Raw genomic sequence first — 15,447 nt, 5'->3', positions numbered from 1 at the left:
GTTGTCATGCCTTGTATGTATTAGTATTACCAGTGAAGATCCTCTAGTGCTTGTACTAGTATTACCAGTGAAGATCCTCTAGTGCTTGTACTAGTATTACCAGTGAAGATCATCCATCATCTACAAGCAGGCCACAATGACGATGAAATGAAGAAGATAAGGTGGTTGTTGATGATGACAAGGGCAGTGCAGACGATGAGATACCAACAAGTGATGATGGTGATGGGTTTCCAGATACCATGAAGCATATTGATACTTGTTTGGAATCCACAATGCCTTGTTTAATTTGATGCATATATAATAATATAACTAAGAATATTATGTGAAGCAAGTGCTTACGTTACGTGTTTTATAACATCCAGTGAGTGTTGAGTGGTGAGTGGTGAGAGTCGGAGAGAAAACTCAGAAAAGAGATAGAGATAGAGACAGAGACTACTTAATTAAAAATAAGAACCACTTTTAGGTGCTATAATTGTACAATTATTGGAATATGCCTCTGTCGATGGTGCTCTCACATCTTTAATTATTCTATTCCCAACTCATCCATTTTTTATATTTTCTGTCATCTTCCCACTTATTTTGATGTCCTAATTTTTTTATGCTCACTTTGGTTGGTCTTTGTCGTATTAATTCATTATTTCATCTGAATATTATATAATTAACCCTCCCTGTATGATATCTATCTGAATCTCTTTGGGAAGCCACAACCACAACCTCCACCTCCACCTCCACCTCCACCTCCCTCTCTCTGGATGGGATGGGATGGGAAAGAAGCTATGGAAGTGGGATATTATCGATACTGTAACTGGCTAGTGGAGACATGCTAGAATCATTTAGTTCTACAACATTACACTTTGATTACTTTTCAGTGATTTTAAACAAAACCCTATTATTGTTACAAATCAAGATTATTCTGTTGTACATCATCGATCCAGGTACATCTTTACATCAAAATGTTGATTGTCAATATATCCATATCCAATGGAATTTCTAGTCATAATTCCAAAAGCAATTGAATATATTTCACTCGGTTATGAAATTAATCTGATGCTAGATTGCCCATAAGCTAGGCATTTATCGTCGTTTGATTTTTCTTTCGAGGTGATGCTAGAGATATTATCTTTTTTAAACTATATTTTATAGATTACATGATACGATGATTGATGATTAAATCTCTTATTTAATGAATCAAACAAAGAATTTAATCATTAACTTCTACATCATATGATCTACAAAATATAATCTAAAAAATAATCTCTCCAAAAGAGTGAGCTCAGCCGCCATTATAGGGACAAAAGTTGGATTATATGCAATCTTTGCTTTTAAACGAACAATACACTCATTGATGGAGAAAGATTGTGGCGATTTTATATATCTTGTTATTATATTTTATCCTACGTCAATTTCCAATGCTGATAAAAAAAAGGCACTCTACTTTTCTAAGGTACGTACGTACCTATTGATCGCACATCTGTATGCAAATAAGAAAATTAAGCTAATCTCTTGAAAGTTGAAAATAAATGCCTTGTCAAGCTTGCATGCCGTTCAAATGAACCGTACGCATGTGTGTGTAGGAATTAGGGTCTCTCTCTCTCTCTCGATATTGATACCGATTATCCACCTGCAGAAGGAGATGGCCATGCCAATGCCATGATTGTTTGTGCATCCATGCTTGTTAATCTTGCGATGGAAAAGTATACGTGTAGGCTAGTCCTCATGCATGCATGGGCCCTGGCCGCGCGGGATCTGGACCAAGTGGTCAACTACCTACTCATGCGCGCATGTTGATCATGTTCTGCAATCATTATATATATGAGTATATATATATGTATGTATATCCATGCATCCATGCACTGGCGGATCCATTAAGGGGCAAGGGGGGGTCAGCTGACCCCCCGAACTTCGATGAACATCTATAGAAACCTTAGGTGCTGACCCTCCGAATTTCGGTGAATGTTCATGGATACCTTGAGTGTTGCCATTTTGAAGATTAGAGTTGGCTTCATACTTGCTCTCCAACCGACTTCAGGCCTACCTAAACCCGATGAATGTCCATGAATACCTTGGGTACTGTCCCTTGCATACATTAACATGTCTGTAGTATGCATTTTCAAATGACTTCAGGCCTACCAAGACTCGATGAAATTGCGATATGCATGCTATTTTTGGTATAAAAAAATTTGCACACTGCGCGCGCTATTCTTACTGACCCCTCCTAATATTATTTCCTTACTGCATCCATGCATACATTATCCTATTCATCCATATACATTTTACATGTAGCCTGCGTGCGTGTGTGTGTGTATATATATATTTATATGAATGTTTAATAATAACATGTAATCTGTGATTGTGTTTAAAGAAACATAATACAATAGTGCATACCTACCTATGAAAAGGCTAACACTACTGAGGACATTATATATCATAGAAATTCTGTTGTTTATAATTCTCTCACATTTTTAAAGCAAGTAATGAGAAGCAGATCAATTTTATATTTTATATTTGTAAACCATGTAAGAAATATGCATGTTAATCAACACTTAAGTAATAATTCAATCATTAAAAAGAACGTCATATAGTTTATAAAACATGATTTAAATAAATGATTTCTATAACATCACCCTTTTAAAGCTTTAACAATAGTGTCTATCTAAAGCTTATGGAAAAGGCTGACTATATATATGCGAGGAAAATAAATATTTGTAGCAAGATACTCAATTGTGATGATGCATCTTTATTTTGTGAGAGTGTTACTCTCTTGATACAATATCATATTATTTATCAAAAATATATAAAATAGAATTGTTTTCGTTCTTTTTGACAAAATAAAGAAAGCATTGTTTTCATTCTTCATTTAATTTGTTTAAATTTTATTTATTTTCTATCGTTTTCCCTTCTTTTTCCGGATATATATATATATATATATATATATATATCTATATCCTACATGTCCATGAATGATATCCGCCCAACATTACCGACACAACGTTTTAATCGAACGAAATAAGCCATAATTAACTAGTAATATGGAACTCACTAATAAATGAAAAAACTTAAGTTTGTTGATTGAATGATATGATACAACTTTTTCCCACTAATGGTTGCTTATATAGGGCCTCTTAGACATGCACCTTTTAGGAGTACAAATAGAAAACAAATTAAAGAAATAACAAAACACGAAAAACACTTAAAATCTTAAAATTTAATTTTAAACTAGTAAATAATGGAATTCAGCCAAAATTGTCAATGCATTATGGTAAAGTGACGAGTCTTCTTCGCTTTGCTGCTGATTTTAAACATTCTTAAACTTTCATTCGATCCTTTTAGCCGCCTGTTATACATCAATTAGAGCTTGATGGATGGCATACTGCGGTGAAGCTATCACTCAATTAACCTAAAAGGATGAAGAATTGAGAAAGTAAAGCTGAAGAAAGGTAGCTATAGCTACTAGCTAACCTCAATTAACCCAAGAGTCAAGAAAGTAGAATTCCCTCTCATGTCATCAATTAATAATATTAAAACAAAATAGAACCGAGCCCCATCGATCATGCACAAATGGGATAACCCAATTATTCCATCTCACCTTTTTGCTCTATACATCTATATGAAAATGCTAGGGAGACTATATTTTTAGATCATATTTGATAAACCATATGATGTGGTGATTGATTTAAAGAAGGAATCAAACCGTTAACATTCACTATATAATCTACACAACATGATTCAAGGAAATAGACTTTCTAGCGTCACCTATATATATATATATATGCCATTATATATACAAAACCCAAACCAAATAATCCCACATCCCTTGTCCCTACTATTTCAAACCCAACTTTCAAGCAAGGAATAGCTTATTAAAATGAGTAGTACGTAGGAGTTAAGAGCAGGCTTAGTTAATTTGACTCTTCTCAAGCAATTAAATAAAGACAAGCCATGGTAGCCGTACGCGTGAAGGAAGCAGAAGCACCATTACTACTGCTAACGGTGTCTGCTCTTCTCCTCCTAATAATTAGCAGCTGCGCCGTGGCCACCACCATCACCAATACTACAACTACTTCCCTTACGTACCCTGAGTTTCAAGAGCTGAACGTGAAGGAAACAATCACGGCGATTCAAAGTAATGACAGGGCACCTAGGGCTGCATACAACGTCACCAGCAGCACCACCACCGGCAGCAAATTAAATGATGATGATGATGAAGATGATATAGATCATGAAGAATATGAAAGAAGCACTAATGGCGGATCCGGAGTAGGAAAATGGAAGGTGAAGGTGGTCCACAGGGATAAGATGTCGTCGCAATATGCAAACAGGAATGGGAATGAAGGCAGCCATACTTCTCATAGCCACCTTTTCCGCGCACGCATGAAAAGGGATGCCAAAAGGTTTGCTAGCCTCACGCGGCGCCTCCTCAACTACTCAGACTCAGAGTTAGAGTCGTTGGATTTTGGGTCAGGGGTGGTGTCGGGTATGGAGCAAGGGAGTGGAGAATACTTCGTGAGGATCGGAGTGGGGAGCCCACCACGAAGCCAATACATGGTGATTGACTCCGGCAGTGACATCGTGTGGGTTCAGTGCCAGCCTTGCACCCATTGTTACCACCAGTCCGACCCCATCTTTGACCCCGCCCGCTCTGCTTCGTATTCCAGCGTCTCCTGTGCCTCCTCCCTCTGCGGCCGCCTCCAGAACCCCGGTTGCCACTCCGGTCGATGCCTCTACGAGGCCTCCTACGGCGACGGATCCTACACCCAGGGCACGCTTGCCCTCGAAACTCTTACCTTGGGACGCGCCCTCCTCCGAAACGTAGCCATCGGCTGCGGGCACATGAATCGCGGCATGTTTGTGGGAGCCGCTGGTCTCTTGGGCCTTGGAGGTGGGGCCATGTCATTTGTTGGTCAGCTCGCCGGCCTGACCGGAGGTGCCTTCACTTATTGTTTGGTCAGCCGTGGCGGCCGCTCTAGTACTACAAGTACCAACGCAGCCGGCGGAGGAGGAGGAGGGTCCCTGGAGTTCGGTCGTGGGGCGATGCCCGTGGGTGCTGCATGGGTCCCGCTGATCCGGAACCCGCGGGCCCCGAGTTTGTATTTTGTGGGGCTGGCGGGCCTTGGAGTTGGAGGGATGCGGGTGCCCATATCCGGAGACGTATTCCGGCAAACCGAGATGGGGTACGGAGGGGTTGTGATGGACACGGGCACCGCCGTGACAAGGTTCCCGACGTTGGCTTACGAGGCCTTCCGCGATACCTTTCTTCAGCAGACGGCCAGCCTCCCTCGGCTGTCGTCGGGAGTGTCCATCTTTGACACATGCTATGACCTGAACGGCTTCGTGTCGGTTCGGGTGCCGACCGTGTCGTTTTATTTTTCGGGTGGGCCCATCCTGACGCTTCCGGCGAGCAATTTTCTGATTCCGGTGGACGAGAAGGGGACCTTTTGCTTTGCATTTGCTCCTTCGGCCTCCGGACTTTCCATAATAGGCAACATCCAGCAAGAGGGCATCCAAATCTCATTTGATGGAGCCAATGGTTTTGTGGGTTTTGGACCCAATGTCTGCTAAACAGCTTATTAATTATAATATGTCGTCCCTAGCTCCTTTTTCTCTGTTTTTTCTTTTCTTTTGAATGTATGCTTGAATTCAAGTTCATGAACTATATAGTATTTGAAGAAAGGTATATGTAGTATAGATTACAACGAGGTGAGCTTTAGTAGATGGTCTTTTTAGTTAAACTTGTTCTAAGAGGTTCTTATATGAAACTTTTTAAAACATGTTCGTGTGCTTTTTGTTCTCGTGAAGTGAGTGAGTGTAAAATAATGTAATATGTGCTCATCATATTTTATTTGTATGTGGACCATTCCTTTTCACTTTTCACCTTTCAATTGGCAGGAAGACATAGAAGGGTGGAAATATATATCGTGACTTATGAAGAACTACGCATGTACCTACCCAAGACAAGTAATAGTAGAGCAAAGCAAGTAATTGGTTAAGAGAGTGCTTTCACTTAACACTCAAATTTCTCTATTTGAATTCTCTTTTTTATTACGTCCATTGTTTTTAGGGGTGTGCTATCCACACACCTCGTTTTACTTCTCACACACCCCTTGATAATTTCTGTCCGTTGATCTTCTTTAATTCATCCGATCTAACGGCCGAAAATTAAAAAGGTGTGTGAAAAGTAAAATGGAGTGTGTGGATATCACACCCCTTGTTTTTAAAGCGAAAGTGATTTAAATTAGAGTGTAAAATAACAGACAAAACACACGTTTTAGTGAAAGCTTTTAGTTAAAATATAGTTTTAACAAAAGGAAATTGAGATGACCGATGATACAAAAAAGTCAAACATTCCAAAAAGTGAAGAGAGTCGAAAGAAATAAAAGAAGGAAGGGGCAAACTTGACTTGACGTGTGTGTATATAACGTGTAATGTGTATGAACAATACAAGTAAAGATGAGGAAACCCAATATATTAAGGAGGATCCAAGAGAAGAGGAGAAGTAAAACCCTAGCATAGGCTTAGCTAGTAAATATTTCACTGACCCGAGGCTAGAGATAAAAATAGGAGTAGCGGAAGATGATGACCTTATAGCTTTGTCAAGTATCAACAAGCAAAAACAATAATTTACTTGACACAAACCAACCTGACAGCAAAAACAAAATTAAATGATTTTACCAAGATATAATTGCAAATAATATTTCATAAAACAACATTTATCATCCATGTTGTTAACAAAACTAAAACAAAGGAAGCTATACTACTAGTACACTCTTTTGTACAATAAAATAAATTAGAAAATATTTACAGCAAGTCCCCTAGCCCTAGCCCTATGCTCACTCGCTACTCGCCACTTGTTGGGAACAAAAATGCCTTCTTCGGCCCGGGAAAAAGCCCCCAAAAAAAACAGATGCAGGTTCGGATGCAAATCCACCCATTAGTCCCATGCGAGCCTACAATATCGGGCAGTGCCCTACTACTACTGCTGCTACTACTGATTTCATGCATCCTTAATTTAACAGGATCCTGGTTCATAGTTCTAAATATTTGTTTCTAGACCAGCTTTTTCTTTGAATCAGCAAAGATACTAATGCCAGAAACACGATTGTGAATCGCTTGGTTGTGTTCTTAGACCATAAATAGGTATCTCAGATCCTCAACAGTCAGGCGTGTAGCAGAGCCCCCACCATGATCTTCACCAAAAGCAGATGCCACCATTTTTCTCTTTTCTTCCTGCAAAACATGGGAGTCAATGACACAATATCAAGACTTTGATCTGACATAACTTCTGTTCGAGTATTTCATGTTAGCCAAAATGATACATATTCCCTAAATATAACAGAAAAACAGCAACCTTTTCTCTTTACACATCAGAACTAGACGGAAAAGAAAACCCAAAGAAGAAAAAAAAAGTACATCGGCACTGCAAATTGAACTTGGAAGGCAGAAATATTAAGTATAAGATCATACCTGTAAAGCTAATATCCTGTCCTCCACTGTATCCTTAATCGTGAGACGTGTTACAGTAACAGGTCGGGTCTGTCCAATTCTATGTGCCCGATCAATAGCTTGATCTTCAGTGGTTGGATTCCACCACAGGTCCAAAAGGATAACATGACATGCTGCAACCATGTTTAGACCAAGGTTTCCAGCCTTTAGTGACATGAGCATAACAGTGATCTGCAAAATATTTCAACCATTAAAGATGTTAAAATCAATGACCAGATTGAGGTGGTAAAAGGGTTACTCATGTAAAAATGAACTAACGTAGAAGCAATTATGCATTATTTGACCAATTTATCAAGACAAGGACCAAAACCTCAGGATCAGTGTTAAAATCTTTGACACCCCTGTCTCTTGATGCCAGACTCATTGTCCCATCAAGCCTTCTGTACTGAATACAATACTCGTTCAATGATGTTTCAACTAAATCCAACATGCCAGTCCACTGGGAAAAAATAATCGTTTTTATTGGTCCACTATTTGGTGAGCTTGAAACGCCAGAATATCTACTATCTGTGATTTCGGTTCCAAAAGCAGGGTCTCCATTGCTTCCAGCACAGTTATGTTCCAAATGTGAAAGCAAAATCTCAATAATAGCTCTGACTTTAGATGAACTATACTCATTCTGTAACACTATTGATTTCTCGCCCAACTCAGAATTCGTCCGAGTACCATCAAGATTATTGGAGAAGCAACTTATGAGAGTGGATTTGGAGAAAACAACATCAGAACCAACTTGTTCTTTACATTCAGCAGCAGGACATGTATTGTCATCACCCGTCAAATATTCCGAAACACACTGATAACAGAATACATGGCCACACATAGTAACAACAGGGTCTTCAGGTGGATCCTGCCAAAAGCATCAAATACTATAAGAATTAAATAGGCCCACCACATTTATACAATATTCTTTTAATAATCTGACACTTTCAATTGGCAAAGAGAATCATCAGCACAAAAATTTCCTAGTTAAGCATGTCCAGATTCCTCCCTAACTCCCCAAAACGAGTAAGTGTGACTATATTTTTCTTTCAAAATTTTAAATACATTTTTACTTGAAACAATGTGTTACACCATGCAGAAAAACATCTATAATTCAGGAGAGATAATATGGATAAGTATTAATAGTCCAGGAGAGATAATATGCATAAGTATATAATAATTAGTAAGAGCTAAGAAAGGAAGTAAATAGTTTCAATCTGAAGCATCACAACGCAAAGGAATATTTATTGAAAGGTTTCATTGCAATCATGCACAGTATATTGGGAAAACCAGAAAAGGAGACGGTGACCTTCTCTAGGTCCTGCGCTACTCACATCTATAAAACCTTTGCATCTCAATAACATATATTTTCAAGTATTAGAAATAAATCAAGAAAATGACAAAAGAAAACAAGTTGCTTTGCTATAAACTAATCGAAATGCAGACACCATTTTAACATGGTAAGTACAAGCATATAGTATCGGAAGAAAGTTTTGGAGGAAGGAACTATCCTAAGCAGGAAGTGCAAAGAGTTGCCACACTCTGCATTTAACAATGGAACAGGCAGTCATCACAGCCTTCCACGTGTGCATGATGTACCTGACCAGTTTCCAGAACAGTTGTTTTCGTATTAACTTAATAGAATTTTCAAGTCTACAAAGATTTACAGGCCCTTATAAGCTACAAAGGAAATATGTTTGGAAGGGTTTCAAGAAAGCTCACTTTGCATACACGACAAATAGCCAATGAAGTTTCCAGAAGATGCAAAAGATGGGATATCATATCCTTTGGGAGTCGCCTTGCCATTTGCACAGAATCTTTCCCAACACAGTCTGAGTCATACGCTTTAACAAGCTGAGGGTGGTCACAAGCTTGCCGGAGGCGCAAAAGCATCAAAAGAATATTTGCATAATTTTGATTTACTGTGCCAGCAGCGGCATATGCCTGCAAGACACAATACAAATCAGCACACGAATATCTATAAACCCAAATTAAATCTTCACGAGATCACAAACGAATCTTCCTCAAAACTGCAGGTTTCCACAAACTGCGGGTTGTATATTTATTATAGCATGAAATTTCAACCTGGACCAGGTTGCAATAAATATAAAGTACCTCAAAAAATGCAACAAAGTAGCATGTACGGGGCCCATTAGAACAGCACTGATCTATTTTCCCATTAATAAATCCACTAGCAGCATTTGTCACTTACATCTCAGATTACTCAAGAAATATCAGATGTCTCAAGTAGAATAAATAAATTGAAGGGGAAAGCACCTTGAACTTAGTGCGTGAATCGGCTTCTAGCTTGGTATAAAAGGCCCGCTCCTCAGGCGAGAACTCCACTTTACTCAAGTTTATTGTTTTTGGTGGTAATTCAATTATAGGTTGCCCATCGATCAATGTTCCTACATAAAGTAACCAATTATGATAAGCACCAATGAGTTTAAGTCAAAATTAGTCCAAGGTGTAAAAAACAACCACATTAGTTCACAGCATCGGAACAATAACAGACTTTATTAATAGGGATGTGCTATCCACACACCCCATTTTACTTCTCACACACCCTTGATAATTTTTGTCTGTTGATCTTCAATTCATCTGATCCGACAGCCGAAAATTAAAAAGGTGTGTGAGAAGTAAAATGGGGTGTGTGGATATCACACCCCTATTAATAACCTACATACACAGTGACAAACAATTTTTAATAACATGTTTGTCCAAACAATATGTAAAGAAGTAGAATATATTTATCAGATCAACAACCACACCACAAAATAAACTTGAACAGAAATGCACAGTAGTAAATTATAACTAGTTGCGAATAATTTCATCCAAAAATAAACAACAAAATACAATAACGTAATTGGGCACACAGCTGAAACAACTGAAAAATGAAAGAAGAGATTTTGCTTCATGCTTTCAGTGTACATTTTCACTTCTTTTATGAGGAGCAAATGTGAGAAATGAGTTCTTCCAAGTTTCTGACAGTGTTTTAAGCAAGTACAAATTACAAAGCATGGCTTAAGACCATACTATTTTTGCCATTATTTCTCAACCAGAAAATATTCCCTTTCTCAACATGGAATTCTGAAACTCGCAGAAAGTGGTTACCTAGTTCAACATGAGAAAGTAAAGCCTCATGTGTAAGGCATCAAACCTAATGGATTAGTAAAAGTGCACAAATATTTTTTTTGAAACGGGAAAGTGCACAAATATAAACAACTACCAACTATCACGCAAATCAAATAACCGGAACAATATATTCACCTTTTGTTCGACGCAACATTATAGCCCTCAGAACTGCCTGGAGCTTCTTGTAACCTTGGATTGAGTTTCTTGATATTGGAACCTTAATGGTACTGTAAAATGACTTATATACAGCATAGGGGTCATATCTAAGAAATCTGAAGTAACTGTATAAGTCATCAATTGTATTTTGTATAGGAGTACCAGACAAACACCACCTTCTTTTTGCTCGAAGGCTACAACACGCTCTAGCCACTTGAGTTCTGTGATTCTTAATCGTCTGAGCTTCATCTAGTATCACCCTAAACCAACCCACTTTTGCAAGTGCCCCAGAACCACAATCAATAGAGGAACTATCAATTCCCTTTTTGCCCCTCTTTCCCTTCTTATTAATAATCGAAGCCTTTTTTCTCTTCTTATTACTTGAAAAATCAGAATGTATTCCATAAGTTTCCTCCATTTTCTCATCAGGTTCATCATCATCAACTAAAGGTTGTTTTGGGACTTCATTGGTTACAATAGCATATGTTGTGAGAACCACATCATAGCTAGCCAGTTCTTCAGGAACCTTCGTCCGGCTGCCTCCGTGATAAATAATAACACGCAGCTTTGCTTCCTCTACAACCTTTTCATCCAGCTCCCTAGCCCACTGTCGAAGAACACTTGCTGGACACACAACCAATGTACCCGCTGCTGGCCTCTGCTTTCTGATTGATCGTGAAGATGTACTAACTTCTGGAGTTGATCGAAGATGATCAGGTGCCTCAGTTTTATTCAATTTATCCAAACCACCGTTGGGATTGTCCTCATCGTCATCCAAATTTAAAGCCTCAGTTTTCTGATTGCCTAAATCTCTAGATTTTGACTTTGAATCCAAATACTTCTGCATTTGTATAAGGGCAATCATTGAAATGGTCTTACCAAGGCCCTGTAAGACAAAAGCATTATGAATCTAAATAGGGCATATATATGAAACCTTTAGTCAAGTAGAAAGGATTAAGCTTAGATTTAGAGGTCAGACGATTATTATTGAATAACCTGATCATCTGCTAAGATTCCACCCAGACAATGCAGACTTCTAGTTTCCTTTTGAAGCATCCATGCCAGAGCAATTTTCTGTGGGCGTAAACTTACTTGAGTTCATGAAAATGATGAATTCAAGAGAATGGTGAAACCAATTATTATAAAAAGAGAGAAAAACCTGATGTCGTAGAAGAGGGACCGACAGAAGACCATCAGGTAAAGTAGCTTCAACTTTTGGTTGATTGAGATCCTGCAAGAACCAAACTTCCTTTAAAGTGGATTCCTTGTTATGCAACTAAGACAACCATATCTAGGACCAATCCTGTTCAGATTTTCAATTGCTACACCCTGGTACAATCACCTTTCTGTTACCTACTATTATGGCCTCGACCTCACAATTATGAGATCTGTCTTACCCATAAATTCCTCAACAACTTTAAGAAATAGCATAAACCCACCATCTCTCTGTATTGTTACAACAACTCTGCTAAACTTGATGATAAAGATTAAAAAAAATAGTATCCAATTACAAGATAACGAGTTTAAGTAAGCAAGAACGTGGAGCCTGACAAAAAAAAAAGTGATTGGAAAATGAAATGAAACAAGGGTTAAAGAAAAAACTAATGCAACCAAATGAATTGATAGTAGCACCATCAAGGAGAAAATGGAAGGAAAGACGACTACAGATAATTTTTATTACTAGCACAACATGAGAAAGGGACACATTTATGTTCCCTTTCAAACTGGTTTTGGCCCCAAAGATTCGTACCTTGAAAAATTAATTCTTTATTACCATAAGACTACTGAACAATTTCATTTTGCACTATATACGTGGCTGGCCACCCCTTTTGGGTTTCTGAACGTGTTAAGGTCTCTTCGCAAAAATTCAATCCCTGATAATTTTTGTTTTGCTGAACCTCACAAAGAAATCAAGAATAAACTGCTTACTGCACCAACAATAGCAATGGAAGAATGTTAGAACTGAGTGCGGAAGTACCTCTAATGCTGCTTGATATATCAGTCTCTCATCACTGCCAGCAACCCTTTCGTCACCTGTCCCAGAATGGTATGCAGGGTCACTTGAACTCGCAAACTGTGAAGCGGAAAATGACTTTCCATGCATGAAAGAGGGAGGCTGGCCCCTACTCCCACTGCTTTCAGACCTATTAAATTCGGTGTCATAGCCCCTACTAGAATAGTCTCTCATAAGGCCCTTGCCATTGCTTGTGTAAGTACTCGGTCCCGATAGCTGCATAGATTGTGGAAGGGTCCTCTTCTGAGCCTCATAGTCCTTAAGAGAAATATTAGAACTTTGCGAATGATTACTCTGAGGCCGTTCCACATTATCATTATGTGCTCGAGCAGCATGTCGATTTGAGGTTCTTATATCATCACTTGAACTGGGATTAAAATTCTGTTTCACCTGTGTGTGCTGATTAACATTAGGAGAGTTGCCATTAGAAGCATATGCTCTTCTAGGAGAAGGCACCTTTCTAAACTGCCCAGAATAATCTGCAAATTCCACCGATTGTCGTGTAATTAATAATATATACAACTTATTCTAAACATTTTGGGGGGTGGGGGGGGGGGCATTAAAATACAAAACCCAATCTAACCTCTACTCCTTGGATTTGAGCCAGGTCCAGATAGCGAGCTTGGAAGAACTCTGCTGTTGCCATATTCCCTTTCTTCTATCTCTAAATCACTATCCGATGAACTAATATCTATAAATTCCCTTTGAGCCATGAAGGTTGAGAATTGAGTTTCCCTTTCTTTAACCAACTTAGAAAGTGAGTTCCTTGCAGGTAAGCCAATCTGAAATTGCGAGGTATCTTTTAAATCTCTTGGTGCAGCAATATAAATAGAGAAGCAACAGGTTTTACTAAAAATTAAAATAACTCACCACATCCGTGCAGTTTTTTGAGATTAAACTGCCAATCCATCCACTTAAAAAAGAGCAATATCTCCAAGTTGAATCAAAGAAGTCATAAAGATGATCCGCATGACCAAACATCTAAGAAAAGTGCATCCCCCCTTCCTAAAAAAACAGAAGATTAATAAGTTGAGCAGATTATTTTGAAGTGTACAAAAAAAAAGGCAAAAAGGAAGCTTCATAAGCCTGCATTACATAGGACTGCACTCATCCAACAGCTTTTGGTATCAATTCCCAGAAGCAGGTCTTTGCTAACAGCATAAGTAATACACATGCAAAGCCTTAGGAATCCTCTCCTACAAACACGTGTATACCAATTACCAAAAGCATGTGTTAATAGACACAATGTCAGTGAGGGTCTGAGGAAGCTGCATTATCACTTGACTTCATATGGGTATACCAAAGTACTGCCTTGATAATCAGATATAAGTTTTAACTGATCATTTGATTGACCATCATAATATATATGTGTAAAATTTTCTGCATTATCTCGGCCTCAAGTTTCCAAGCAGGAGGAACTCATCAAAAGGGGTGGTAGACTGCTTGCTTACTAATGAACCCTGATGTTGCTAGTAAATCTAAATCAAAAGGCTAAAGCCTTTCTAGTGAAACCTGGTGGTAGACTGCTTGCTTACTAATGAACCCTGATGTTGCTAGTAAATCTAAATCAAAAGGCTAAAGCTTTTCTAGTGAAACCTGATGTTGCTAGTAAATCTAATCTCAAAAGCATAAAACTTTGAAATCGTATCATCAGAATTCGCAAAGACCTGATTAACTTGACCCTCTCGTCTCCAACTAGGATTTTGCTTACAAAATTCACACCAGATTTTAAAAATAAATAAAAAAATCTCCCTAGAAACCATTGAAAAATTGAACGACTGGAACAAATTTGGGGGAGTCGAAAGGTAGCGAACAAGAATATATAAGTTAAACCCAGAAGAAAAGGATGAATTGCAAAGATGAAACATGCAGTGGGTGGTAGCGCCACTGGATCAATTCGTCATCAAGTTAAAAGCTTTACCCATTAAAATGCAGAGGAAAAAGGAGAAATCGTACCTGCAAAGCTGTAATGGCCGATTGTCATTGGCCTTGTCCAGCACTAGTTCATAGGGTTTGCAGTGCAGGCGAGGGGAGAAGACGATAGGCGGAGAGAGAGAGAGTACGGTTGGGTTTGGAACAATTGACAATGGAAGAGATCTTGAATTACGCGAGTATCACCTCCGAAAATTAAAAAATAAAAATAAAAAATAAAAGAAGGAAATTAATAAATATAACTAATGGAAAAAACCCCTTTATAAAACTAATTCATTTACGGTGGGAAAAAGAGTAAATAATTAGTATTGTATCCTTGTAACGTCTCAATTTGTTTGACTAATTTTAAAAAGACTAGGAAATAAGGCGCTATGGTATATTTCATTGAGATGAATAATAATTTTTTTCAAAAACAGAATCGGACTTGGATTTATAAGTGGGGCATGTCGTCGACTTCTTCTTCTTCTCCCTCGTACGAGTACGAGAGAGTTCGGTTGGAGATTGGACAAGTACAAGTGTACAACTGTACAAGGAAAGACACTGATCCACAGCTAGACTAACACACTAAACATTGGGCCAGACCTTGGTCAATCAAGAGGCCCAGGCCAGCCCCCTTGGACTCATCCTCCGTTTGGGCGGTCAGGCTTAACTGCGGGACAAATGATGAGCCCAGTAGAAAGGGGAGTTCGAGAAAAGATCTAAGCCCACTAATGGATCTCAGACTGAGGTAA

The 15,447-nt window shown here is 38.6% G+C and overlaps 2 protein-coding genes across 3 annotated transcripts; one reads left to right on the top strand and one right to left on the bottom strand.

Moving 5' to 3' along the window:
- The first annotated feature begins 3,754 nt into the window (after positions 1-3,754).
- On the top strand, positions 3,755-5,864 carry LOC103423691 (protein ASPARTIC PROTEASE IN GUARD CELL 2-like). The gene has a single exon (XM_008361775.4). The coding sequence runs from the start codon at positions 3,940-3,942 to the stop codon at positions 5,557-5,559; it is 1,620 nt and encodes a 539-aa protein (XP_008359997.1). The 5' UTR covers positions 3,755-3,939; the 3' UTR covers positions 5,560-5,864.
- An 812-nt stretch (positions 5,865-6,676) lies between these two features.
- On the bottom strand, positions 6,677-15,192 carry LOC103451440 (helicase-like transcription factor CHR28). Of its 2 annotated transcripts, XM_017337031.3 has the most exons (13): positions 14,741-15,114; positions 13,880-13,980; positions 13,655-13,789; positions 13,368-13,566; positions 12,749-13,263; positions 11,930-12,001; positions 11,767-11,844; positions 10,750-11,656; positions 9,757-9,887; positions 9,202-9,423; positions 7,811-8,347; positions 7,462-7,671; positions 6,677-7,224 (listed from the first exon to the last, which is right to left on the bottom strand). In XM_017337031.3, the coding sequence occupies exons 3-13, from the start codon at positions 13,763-13,765 to the stop codon at positions 7,120-7,122; spliced, it is 3,087 nt and encodes a 1,028-aa protein (XP_017192520.2). In that variant the 5' UTR covers positions 13,766-13,789; positions 13,880-13,980; positions 14,741-15,114; the 3' UTR covers positions 6,677-7,119. The 2 variants fall into 2 exon arrangements, with proteins under 2 accessions (XP_017192520.2, XP_008389063.2); XM_008390841.4 differs by lacking the exon at positions 13,880-13,980 and having other exon boundaries at positions 14,741-15,192.
- Positions 15,193-15,447: the final 255 nt, after the last annotated feature.

Source organism: Malus domestica, chromosome 13 (assembly GCF_042453785.1).
Source record: "Malus domestica chromosome 13, GDT2T_hap1".
In the NCBI taxonomy this organism is placed as follows: Eukaryota; Viridiplantae; Streptophyta; class Magnoliopsida; order Rosales; family Rosaceae; genus Malus; species Malus domestica.
The sequence above is the reverse complement of the archived record's forward strand: the minus strand, read 5'-3'. Positions and strand labels throughout refer to the sequence as shown.